At 41.5% G+C, this 12,726-nt stretch overlaps 1 protein-coding gene across 9 annotated transcripts in view; it reads left to right on the top strand.

Annotated features, from left to right (window-relative positions):
* Positions 1–12,726, top strand: part of LOC144025391 (protocadherin alpha-C2-like) — a 144,410-nt gene that overhangs the window by 46,809 nt on the left and 84,875 nt on the right. For 2 of the 9 annotated variants that reach the window (XM_077531334.1, XM_077531344.1), the window contains exon 1: positions 756–3,276. The exons of 4 other annotated variants lie outside the window; for them this stretch is intronic. In XM_077531334.1, the coding sequence (XP_077387460.1) occupies positions 919–3,276 (2,358 nt within the window). In that variant the 5' untranslated portion in view covers positions 756–918. Of the gene's footprint in view, positions 1–755; positions 3,277–4,146; positions 6,668–7,920; positions 10,396–12,726 lie in introns of those variants that run through there. 3 more of the 9 variants (XM_077531332.1, XM_077531343.1, XM_077531337.1) reach the window with 2 other exon arrangements.

Raw genomic sequence — 12,726 nt, 5'->3', positions numbered from 1 at the left:
AATTTGAACTCGACAGAAAATAAATTGTTGATGCCGACAACCGCTGTTGTCTTAATCATTAACAACGTTTTTTTTTTTTTTTTGTCATAGCCTACCTGAGTGCTGTGTTGATGATTTTCCAAAATTAGAACGTATAAACAACTGATTATGAAATGAAAATCACTCTATTTCGTTTCTTTAATTTGTAGCATTTAATTCTCAGGCAATGTCTTTTTAACTGAAACAAAAGTAAATGTGTTGTCTTGGAAATAAATAATTTTGTAGGCCATACTGGCTAAATGAAACATACATAATCAAAATAAATAATAATAAACCAATAAACTTGGCTTTGTTTTGCACCAACACACACAAAGAGCTATTTTGAAGTAGTTAAAATAATAATTAAAAAAATAAATAAAATAATAATAATAATAATAATAATAATAATAATAATAATCTAAAAAATTTCGATAGGGTTGGCATGACATGGGTATATAGCTATAATCTTATCTCGCTGGATTGTTCTGTCAGTTCATGATGTGTAGCCTATAATTTAACGTTGTTTTTAAGCCGCGAACGCCGAGGTTTGTATTTATTTATTTGTAAAAACGTATGGGCACATACATAAAAACACACCTCGCGTCAAAATTAGCGAATCATGTAAGGAAAGTTTCGATCGCATGGTGTCAGTATAACAGTACAATTCAGCGTGCAGGATAGAGCGTTTCGTCATCCTATTTCATTTCATCAACCTCTCGTTGTCTGGTTCACTCGAGTGCGAGCACAAGACAGCGCGCGCGGCTCATCCTGGAAATATTCGACCGCATTCGCATCTGCGGTTGCTGGAGGATAATGTGCATTGCCGTACATCGAAGCCGCGTGTTCTACAACCGCATTGCTGTGTTTTTCTTGCAGTGAGTAATTTATTTGTGGGTAGTCATGGGACAAAGAGGGTGCGTATCGGGGGGTGGACGACGTGTAGCCCGCTTTGTGGCTGCTGCGTTTTTGTGCAGCTTGGCCTCGGCGAATTTGAGATATTCCATTACTGAGGGGATCAATGAAGGAGCAATGGTCGGAAATATAGCCAAAGATCTTGGATTGGATAAAAGTACCCTGAAAGAGAGGAAGTATCGCGTTGTTTCTAGTGGCGCTGAGCCTCTTTTCCACGTGAATCCAAACGATGGCGTCCTCTATGTGAGCCGCCAAATTGACAGAGAGGAGGTGTGTTCACAGAGCAGTACGTGTTTGGTGAATTTAAAAACTGTGCTGGAGAACCCTCTCGAGGTTCACTACGTGGGCGTGGACGTGCTGGATGTAAATGACCATGCTCCGAGTTTCCAGGAGAAGGAGAAAAAAATGGACATTTTCGAATCTGTTTTACCTGGAGCTCGCTTTCAGCTGAAACCGTCACGTGATCTTGATAGCGGTCCGTTTTCCGTGCAAAATTATAAACTGAGTCAAAATGATCATTTTCGTTTGGAGGTCAAAGACAAAGGACAAGACGGTAAAATACCTGTATTAGTTTTGCAGAAATCATTGGACAGAGAAGCAGCAAGAAGCCACGCCCTGGTGCTGACTGCTTTAGATGGAGGAAAACCCCCAAAATCTGGAGAGATGAATATATTAATAACCGTGTTGGATGTAAATGATAATACTCCTGTTTTTTCTCAAGATACATATTCTGTGATGCTCAATGAAAACGCTCCAATGGGAACAACAGTGGTACAAGTAAATGCAACGGATTTGGATGATGGTCAAAACGGAGATGTGATTTACTCTTTTGGCGACAGTGTGAGTAATTCTTTATTTAAAATTTTTAACATTAATCATTCAACGGGGGAGATAGTTGTCACCGGTCTGATAGACTATGAGGAGAGGCAGACATATGAAATTGAAATTCAAGCATCGGATAAAGGATTTACCCCATTAACAACAGAAAAAAGTGTCATCATCAAGATAGTTGACGTTAACGACAATGCACCTGAAATTGAAGTGACGTCATTTTCCAATTCCATTCCTGAAGATTCCAGAATTGGGACTACAGTTGCACTAATAAGTGTGAATGATTTGGATTCTGATCTTAATGGAAAAGTTATTTGCTCCATAGGTGAGGATGTTCCTTTTGCTTTGTCACCATCATTACAAGACAAAATGTATTCTTTAGTGACTAAATCACCTTTGGACAGAGAGAAAAAATCCAAATATGATATATCAGTAGTTGCACGAGACGCTGGTCAACCTGTACTCTCATCTGAAAAGACAATCAGTGTTTTCATTTCAGATGTGAATGATAACAGTCCAGAGTTTTCATCCAGTCCTTATACTTTCTATGTTGCCGAGGGCAACAATGCAGGAGCCTCCGTCTTTTCCGTCAAAGCTTTTGATCACGATGACAATGAGAATGCTGTCATTTCATATCACATTCTCAGAGATGGAAAGGATGAAAATAAGTTATCTTCATTTTTAAGTATAAATAGTGAAAATGGACAAATATCAGCACTGAAAAGTTTTGACTTTGAGTCGCTGAAAAGTTTCCAGTTCCAAGTGGTGGCCACCGACGGCGGAAGTCCTCCACTGAGCAGCAACGTGACGGTGAACGTGTTCATTCTGGATCAGAACGACAACGCTCCAGTCATCCTGTATCCAGTCAGCTCCAACGGTTCGGCTGAAGGCGTGGAGGAGATTCCCCGCAATATGAAAGCAGGAGACTTGGTGACTAAAGTCCGAGCCTATGACGCCGATATCGGATATAACGGCTGGTTGCTGTTTTCTCTGCAGCAAGTCACCGACCACAGTCTGTTTTCTTTGGACCGCTATACGGGCCAGATCCGAACACTTCGCTCCTTGACGGAGACAGACGAGGCTGAGCATGGACTGCTCATACTGGTCAAAGACAACGGCAACGTTTCGCTCTCGGCAACAGCTACTGTGACTGTCAAACTTGTGGAGCCCAAAGAGGCTTTTGCAGCTTCCGATGTCAAAAGTGCAGCAAAAGTGGACAATGAGGAGGACAATGTGACTTTTTATCTCATCATCACTTTGGGCTCCGTCTCGCTCCTTTTTGTCATCAGCATCATCGTGCTGATCGCCATGCAGTGCTCCAAATCCACAGAGTACACTTCCAAATATCTACAAGACGCTAATTATGATGGCACGCTGTGTCACAGCATCCAGTACCGATCGGGAGACAAACGCTACATGTTAGTTGGACCCAGGATGAGTATCGGCTCCACCATAGTCCCGGGCAGCCACGCCAACACTTTGGTGCTCCCTGACAGGAGAAACACTTCGGGGGAGGTAAGGAAGCTTTTGAAATAGTTGTGGCTTCTTTGCACTAATGTGTTCCACTTGGTCTGCTGAATTGTTTAATTTTGTTAATGCTGACATTAATTTCCAATACATACTGGTTGATAGACTCACCTTAAAATCCATATTGTGTGCATTTGCGCATTGCCTCTATGGTACGTTATCGCTATAAAATCTTTGACAACATATGCTTGTTTATTTGTGCAATGTTATTGCCACATATTCCAACAAACAATGCAACTAATGAACATCTGATAAGTGTTCATTTTGGGAAGGTTTGATCAATACATTCCTCGTATACATTATATTGGAAAATAACACTTTAAATTAAAATAAGTGGCAAAGTAAATATCCATACTTTATTCAGTCACTGACTAACTGGGCCTCCTTACTTTGCAATTGGGTGCAGTTAATGAAGAAGTGAGAGATGGTGAATGCTTTCTGTCGTTGTGCCCTCAAACTGCAAGTCCGCTGTCCATGGTTCTGAAACAACTGCTCTTGTTTCCGCACCTCGACAGAAACAGACGAGCAACTATTTTGTGGCATTACTTTATTTGATTATAGACCACAGTAAATTTTATCAAACAATTTTTATATTAGTTTTGACCTTGAATTTGAATTTGAATTTTGTTTTTCGTTTGTCTGGCAACACCCAAACATGTCACGCTGCAGTACTTCCTTAATATTTTTTGTTTACGTAAAGTTAAATGTATTGAAATTGTTGGATAGGTGACTGAAACAATTATAGAGGGTACTTGTATGACGTAATGTGAACACACGGTGTCGCTGTGATTGTAAAAGTGTTGCGGATTGTGTGCTGCCTTCAGGTTCCTCCCCGTCATTGCTGTATCGGTTGCGTGAGCCGCTGGTTCCAACGTGGCTGCATGCGTTCGGCCATTGTTTGACATTAGAAAAAAAAAAATCTATTTTTTTTTAACGGATTACTATATATTATCCCACCTTAGTACTTATGCAGTAGTTTGACAACAACACGCCGCCTGTACCGTGGTTGTGTTTCATCATGGAACAAAGAGGACGCGAGGCGAGGAGAGCGCAAATGCGGTGGGTTTGCTGCGTGGTTGCTTTGCTTTTGTGGGGTGTCGCCTCGGCTCAGTTGAGATATTCAGTCCCGGAGGAAGTCAAGGAAGGAACTGTCGTCGGAAATGTTGCAAAAGATTTGGGATTGGACAGGACCACGTTGAAAGAACGCAAATATCGGATTGTTTCCAGCGCAGCGGAGCCGCTTTTCCGCCTGGGAGACAATGACGGCATCCTGTACGTAAGCAGGCTGATTGACCGGGAGGAGGTATGCGAACGGAGCACTGCATGTGTAATTCATTTAAAAACGGTGCTAGAAAATCCGCTGGAGGTGCACTATGTTGGTGTGGAAGTCCTGGATATTAATGATCATTCTCCCAGCTTCCCGGTGGAAATAAAGACTTTGGACATTCCCGAGTCGGTGCAACCTGGAATGCGAATTCCACTTAAAGCAGCACGAGATGCAGACAGTGGCCCTTTCTCTGTCCAGCAGTATAAACTGAGCACAAATGAGCATTTCCGTTTGGAAATGAAAGATAAAGGAGATAATGAAAAAATTCCAATATTGATTGTGCAAAAATATTTGGACAGGGAGGCAGCCGGAAGTCATTCATTAGTGTTAACTGCACTTGATGGGGGAAAACCTCCCAAAACAGGTGACATTAATATTTTAATAAATGTGTTAGATAGTAATGACAACTCGCCTGTTTTTTCTTCAGATACATATTCTGTGACACTTTATGAAAATGCTCCAGTGGGCACAACTATTGTTCAAGTAAATGCAACCGATTTAGATGAAGGTCCTAATGGAGAAGTTGTTTATTCATTTAGCAACAGCGTGAGTCATAGATTATTAAATCTTTTTGAAATTAATCACTTAACAGGCGCAATAATGGTGAAAGGATTTATTGACTTTGAGGAAAAAGATAAATATGAACTTGAAATCCAAGCATCAGATAAAGGTTCCCCCTCATTGACAAATGAAAAAAGTGTCCTCATCAAGGTAGTTGATGTTAACGACAATGCCCCTGAAATTGAAGTGACGTCATTTTCTAGCTCTATTACAGAAGATTCCAGACCTGGAACTACAGTTGCTCTAATTAGCGTGAACGATTTGGATTCTGGCCTCAATGGTAAAGTGATTTGTTCCATTACTGAGGACGTCCCTTTTTCTTTGTCGCCATCATTACAAGACAAAATTTATTCTTTAGTTACCAAATTACCTCTGGACAGAGAGAAAAGGACCAAATATGATATATCAGTAGTTGCAAGGGACGGTGGTCAACCTGCACTTTCATCAGAGAAGACAATCAGTGTTTTTATTTCAGATGTGAATGATAACAGTCCAGAGTTTTCATCCAGTCCTTATACTTTCTATGTTGCCGAGGGCAACGATGCAGGAGCCTCCATCTTTTCTGTCAAAGCTTTTGATCGCGATGACAATGAGAATGCTGTCATTTCATATCATATTCTCAGAGATGGAAAAGATGAAAATAAGTTATCTTCATTTTTAAGTATAAATAGTGAAAATGGACAAATATCAGCGCTGAAAAGTTTTGACTTTGAGACGCTGAAAAGTTTCCAGTTCCAAGTGGTGGCCACCGACGGCGGAAGTCCTCCACTGAGCAGCAACGTGACGGTGAACGTGTTCATTCTGGATCAGAACGACAACGCTCCAGTCATCCTGTATCCAGTCAGCTCCAACGGTTCGGCTGAAGGCGTGGAGGAGATTCCCCGCAATATGAAAGCAGGAGACTTGGTGACTAAAGTCCGAGCCTATGACGCCGATATCGGATATAACGGCTGGTTGCTGTTTTCTCTGCAGCAAGTCACCGACCACAGTCTGTTTTCTTTGGACCGCTATACGGGCCAGATCCGAACACTTCGCTCCTTGACGGAGACAGACGAGGCTGAGCATGGACTGCTCATACTGGTCAAAGACAACGGCAACGTTTCGCTCTCGGCAACAGCTACTGTGACTGTCAAACTTGTGGAGCCCAAAGAGGCTTTTGCAGCTTCCGATGTCAAAAGTGCAGCAAAAGTGGACAATGAGGAGGACAATGTGACTTTTTATCTCATCATCACTTTGGGCTCCGTCTCGCTCCTTTTTGTCATCAGCATCATCGTGCTGATCGCCATGCAGTGCTCCAAATCCACAGAGTACACTTCCAAATATCTACAAGACGCTAATTATGATGGCACGCTGTGTCACAGCATCCAGTACAGATCGGGAGACAAACGCTACATGTTAGTTGGACCCAGGATGAGTATCGGGTCCACCGTCGTCCCGGGCAGCCACGCCAACACTCTGGTGCTCCCTGACAGGAGACACACTTCGGGGGAGGTAAGAAAATAATGGACTTATTTATACTACTTATGGCGTCCCCTGAATTTGTAACTCTTTTAAATGAATGATGTCACAAATGCTGATGTTTTTTACTGGATGGGCGAGTCCCAATACTAGACCTTCAAGGTACTGGTACTCACGACAGCGGCCAATACTGGTATCGGCCTGCCTCATGTGGCCCTTTTGCGATCAGGAATTAGAAATTAGAAGAATAGAAAATTGCCCTTAATTACAGCCAATTTTAAGGAAATAATGCTCTATTGGAAATGTAGATCTTTCTTTAAAATATTTTGTCATGGGGGATTAGTACTTGGTATCAGTAGGCTACTGGTGACTACTCAACAATTGAGTACTCATATGCGTCTGGAAAAAAAGTTTTATTGAACATCCCTGATAGTAATTATTAAATATTTTGTTAGTGCGCGATCAACAACAGTATTGATAAACAACTAGCAGAGTGCACTTAGCTACAATACCCTACCCTTGGTTTATAATCCCGTTTTGAAATCAATAAGACACAATTACAATTTGAATAATGAACTTCATATTTAATTTGAAATCAGAAAAATAAAATGAATTTTCCCCCCCCGCAGTTTATACTCTTTAATATCATTTTAGTGGTTTTTGTTTTGTTTTTCGCTTTGGTGCAGCTGTTGATAAACCGTGTCAGGTGGTCTCATGGTGACGGATGTACTAATAATTAGCATATCTGTCAACTGTCTTTTTATAAATGAATATGGTGCATTTTCGCTGTTTTTTTTCTCACGTATTTTATAACGCTCTTTGACTGCCTTTGTTCAACTTTTAAGCTTGAACAAAAGCAGAAGTTGCCATCGACTGCAACAAGCCGTTTTAAAAATGCCTCAGCTATTGTGGTGTATTAACATCTGAGTGATTAACATGCATGATTTACCTAGTAGACTTGCCGTAGTTGAGTCACGCGCCATCGAGGCGCGCGGGCATCCAGGCAGTTTAGAGATCGCTCACTGTTGAAGGTGAATGTGTGTTCCTGCCGTTCAGTATATAAATCAGTTTAATTAAAACGTGCGCAACGCCCCGTTTTTGGGAACACAGCAGCTATGTTACATTTTACACACTTTTCTGTCAAATTGAGTATGCATTGCGAGTTCTAGTCGCTTGGTGTCACTGCTTGTGAGGTTAAAAAAAAAAAAAAAAAAAACCTCACTGTTACACGTCAGTGGGCTGGTTTACTGCGCTTGCGCGTCAGTGCGTACTTCGGGGCGTTCATTCAACCCCTGGCTTGTTCATTGTCATCATTGCGTATTGGATTAGGCTATTTTTTTTTTATATCCCCAATTTATCCAATTGTTTCCCCCACATGGACTCCCATTTGGACTTTTAACCGGTCCAGTATGTCTCGACGAGGACGCGCGTCATGGACGCCGCGCTTGCTGGTTGTCATCTTTTGTTTGGAGCTCACGTTTAATTTCACCATCGCGCAGCTGCGGTACTCGATCCCCGAAGAAGGGATGGATGACGCCCTTGTTGGGAATGTTGCAAAAGATTTGGGCTTGGATGTGAGCGGACTGAACGCCCGAGGATTCCGCGTCGTTTCCGGGCCGACTGAACCTCTGTTTATATTAAAAAACGGCATGTTGCGGGTGAAGCGGAAAATAGACAGAGAGGAGGTCTGTGGGCGAATCAGCCCGTGTGTTGTCAACGTTAAGATCGTCGTGGAGAATCCATTGGAAGTGCATTACGTCGCTGTTGAGATTTTGGACGTAAACGACCACCCACCCACCTTCCCCGACAACGAGACGCGTTTGGAGATTTCGGAATCTGCTTTGCCTGGTGCGCGCTTTCAGCTGCAGAGCGCCGACGACCCGGACAGCGACGCGTATTCAGTTCACTCGTACAGAATCAGTCAAAACGAGCATTTTCGTTTGGAGGTTAAAGATCGAGGGGAAGACGGCAAAATCCCCGTTTTGTATTTGCATAAGGCGCTGGACAAAGAAAGTGCGGGGAGTCACAAACTGCTGCTGACAGCAATTGATGGCGGGAAGCCCGCGAGGTCAGGAACCGCTGAAATTATTATTAACGTTTTGGATGTAAATGACAACATGCCCGTTTTTACCTCTGATTCATATTCGGCAGTGATTAAAGAAAATGTGCCAATTGGGACAACCATCTTGCAAGTAAACGCGACAGATTTAGATGACGGTGTCAATGGCGAGGTGGTGTATTCTTTTGGTAATAATGTTAATAGTAAATTACGCAAGGTTTTTGATGTTGATGCTGTTACTGGAGAAATTATAGTTAAAGGGTCAATAGATTATGAAGCAAAAGACAAGTATGAAATTGATATTAAAGCATCTGATAAAGGCACAGTTCCCTTAGAAACAGAGAAAAGTGCTATAATAACTATAGTGGATTTAAATGATAACACACCTGAAATTGAAGTAACATCATTTTCAAATGCCATTGCAGAGGACTCAAAACCTGGGACGACTGTGGCCTTGATAAGTGTGAATGATAAGGACTCGGGTGTCAATGGAAAAGTCACTTGTCATGTCAAGGGTGACATACCTTTCATGCTAACACCCTCTTTGCAAGATAACATGTTTTCTCTTATCACCAAATCACATCTGGACCGAGAGCATCAGTCCAAGTATGATGTGACAATAGTTGCAAAGGATGCTGGTGAACCACCGCTGTCCTCTCAAAAAACAATAAGTGTGACTGTGTCAGATGTAAATGATAACAGTCCAACGTTTTCAAGTGATCATTATACTTTTTATATAAACGAGAATAATATAGCAGGGGCCTTTTTGTTTTCAGTCAGCGCTCATGATCGTGATGAGGGGGATAATGCTGTCATATCGTTTGACATTGTGAGAAATGGCGTAGATCACAAAATGATGACATCATTTCTGAGCATTAATTCAGAAAATGGACACATTTCAGCACTAAAAAGTTTTGACTTTGAGACGCTGAAAAGTTTCCAGTTCCAAGTGGTGGCCACCGACGGCGGAAGTCCTCCACTGAGCAGCAACGTGACGGTGAACGTGTTCATTCTGGATCAGAACGACAACGCTCCAGTCATCCTGTATCCAGTCAGCTCCAACGGTTCGGCTGAAGGCGTGGAGGAGATTCCCCGCAATATGAAAGCAGGAGACTTGGTGACTAAAGTCCGAGCCTATGACGCCGATATCGGATATAACGGCTGGTTGCTGTTTTCTCTGCAGCAAGTCACCGACCACAGTCTGTTTTCTTTGGACCGCTATACGGGCCAGATCCGAACACTTCGCTCCTTGACGGAGACAGACGAGGCTGAGCATGGACTGCTCATACTGGTCAAAGACAACGGCAACGTTTCGCTCTCGGCAACAGCTACTGTGACTGTCAAACTTGTGGAGCCCAAAGAGGCTTTTGCAGCTTCCGATGTCAAAAGTGCAGCAAAAGTGGACAATGAGGAGGACAATGTGACTTTTTATCTCATCATCACTTTGGGCTCCGTCTCGCTCCTTTTTGTCATCAGCATCATCGTGCTGATCGCCATGCAGTGCTCCAAATCCACAGAGTACACTTCCAAATATCTACAAGACGCTAATTATGATGGCACGCTGTGTCACAGCATCCAGTACAGATCGGGAGACAAACGCTACATGTTAGTTGGACCCAGGATGAGTATCGGCTCCACCATCGTCCCGGGCAGCCACGCCAACACTCTGGTGCTCCCTGACAGGAGACCCAATTTCGGGGAGGTAAGACAACATACCTCGGGAGTTTATTTTCCACGTGTTTGCTTCCATATTCCCTAGTCAATGGTATGGCAGATAAAGAAGAGGGAATTCATACTGTTTCTGTCCGTGGTGCTGAAACATTCACAAAGCTGAAATTCCTGCACTATGCACATTGTAATTGAATCATTATTCAAGTGCATTTTTTATTTTTCTCTATTTAATTTTCAAATTATGCATAATCTTACAGTTGCTTATAATATTGCAGGTATATATATATATATATATATATATATATATATATATATATATATTACCAATAAAACCACTGCCTTATTTATTATTATTATTATTATTATTATTATTATTATTGTTAATATTATTATTATAGTAGCAGTAGTAGTAGTATTTTAATTAATATTTTTAGAATTATTTATTTTTTATTTTTTATTTTTGCTGTTGTCTTATTATCAACATGTCGGCCTAGTATTTACTGTATTTTAATGTTGGTTATCATTCTGGTGGTACGTTGAGATATGCGTGTAGATTTTGAAGTGGTACTGAAGTGGACCAAAGTTCTAAACTATATTTGTGGGAATTTGTGAGAATAAGATTCAAGTACAATAATATGTCATTTAAAGAAATTGAAAATAGTATATAGCAAACTTTACTTAGTTTAATTAATTAATTAATTAATTAATTAATTAATTTATAGTGATAATAATTTGAAAAAAAAGTGGATTGAGATTGTGCTGAAAATGCTCCAAGTTGTGTAACGGGCATCCATGCAGTATATATCAAATCATATTGATTGTGATATACGTAATATACGTATGTGAAATGAGTCACAGGGAGTAGTTGTGCTGTTGGTTTTGAAACATGATGATGTAGCAGGGAAACTTTCACCTTCATTCTAATGTGTAAGGTTAGTTTCTGTGTGCTGTTAATCCGCTTATGTGTCTCTTCTCAAGCTAAACACATCAAATGCCTTAAATTGAGTGACGGTGCTTAATACAGTGTGCTCACAAACTGTCAACCTTTTGAAATAGTAATATGGACTTTTACATGAGTGTGCGCATGCTAATGCAGTTGAGCTGATGAATGTAGCACGAATGTCTGGAAGTGAGACAAGACAAGAGGGAGTGAGCCTGCAGCTGGCGTGCTGCGACTCACAAGTCATCCCGAGTCAAATGGGGATTGTCCTTTTCGACATCAGCTTGGATGTTCATTCATTACAATTTTGATTTCTTTCACACTGTTTGGCTGATGGTGATTTGCATTTGTAAATCACTACACTATATGGTACATTTCCCTTTTTTCAACCGCCTAAATAGGTCACGTTTTATTACATGTGGCAATCTGCATGCTCTGCTTCTGGACTCTTTCTGTGTGGAATATTGTGTGTTGCCCATAGCAACGCACAAGGAGATCCACCTATCGGAGTCGACTAACAAACGCTCAACAGTCTTAGCAACAGCAGAGGAATAAGGCAAGGGAGGGGGTGAAGAGGAGTAGCAGGCGCTGCAGGAGCATGAGGAGGAGGTGGAGGGGGGGATGGGTGGTGGTTGCCTCCATAGGCGACTCACAATATTTCATGAAAATGGGTTTATTTCCAAAGAACGCGATTATGTTAATAAAATCACCACCTTAGATTAGGCAGCGGATGGTGCAGATAAATAAACAATAGTAAAGGGAGTGACGCTTGAGCTCATAATTAGCTAGTTTATGCTATAGAGATAATCGTTTCTAGCTAAGAAGTAGGTCAGCCTTAAAATTCCGACATGCTACGAAAACCACGCCTGAAATATTTCCCCATTTATATGAATCAGAGTTGTCTCCATTTTTATCCACAGGCAGGAGAGTCACACTGAGCACATTTGTGCGTTGCGTTGGAGGGAGGAGGAAGATCAGTAGTACAGGAAGATTCAGGATTATGACATTAGCAGAGACAGGATAAGATTTTTTGCACTTCTTTTGACCAATTTGCCTTACTCGGTGTGTTAATGGCTGCATGGATGCATAATTTGCACGTGTGCATGTACAAGGAGGCGCCATGTGTTACGCAGCGTAGCAGCAGTGCTAAGCTGCGCCTAGACAGCAAATGCCCTGATGAGATATATTGATGTGATTAAAAAGGAGTGCATCAAGCAAGTGCATGGAGATGACATTAGTCCGTGCAGCTTGTTGTGAAATGGCAACTATTGTCTATAATGTGGATACATCTCAAATGCACCTTCCAGCTGTAGCAATGAAATACAAGTACTGCCCTTGCTGACTTTTAAAACCAATAATTAGAATTATCTTGCTTTATTTGCTATACTACAGAGGTATTATTTTAGCAATATGGTTATATTC

Source organism: Festucalex cinctus, chromosome 9, assembly GCF_051991245.1.
Source record: "Festucalex cinctus isolate MCC-2025b chromosome 9, RoL_Fcin_1.0, whole genome shotgun sequence".
Lineage (NCBI taxonomy): Eukaryota > Metazoa > Chordata > Actinopteri > Syngnathiformes > Syngnathidae > Festucalex > Festucalex cinctus.
Note: the sequence above shows the minus strand (reverse complement) of the source record. Positions and strands in the feature narration are given on the sequence as shown.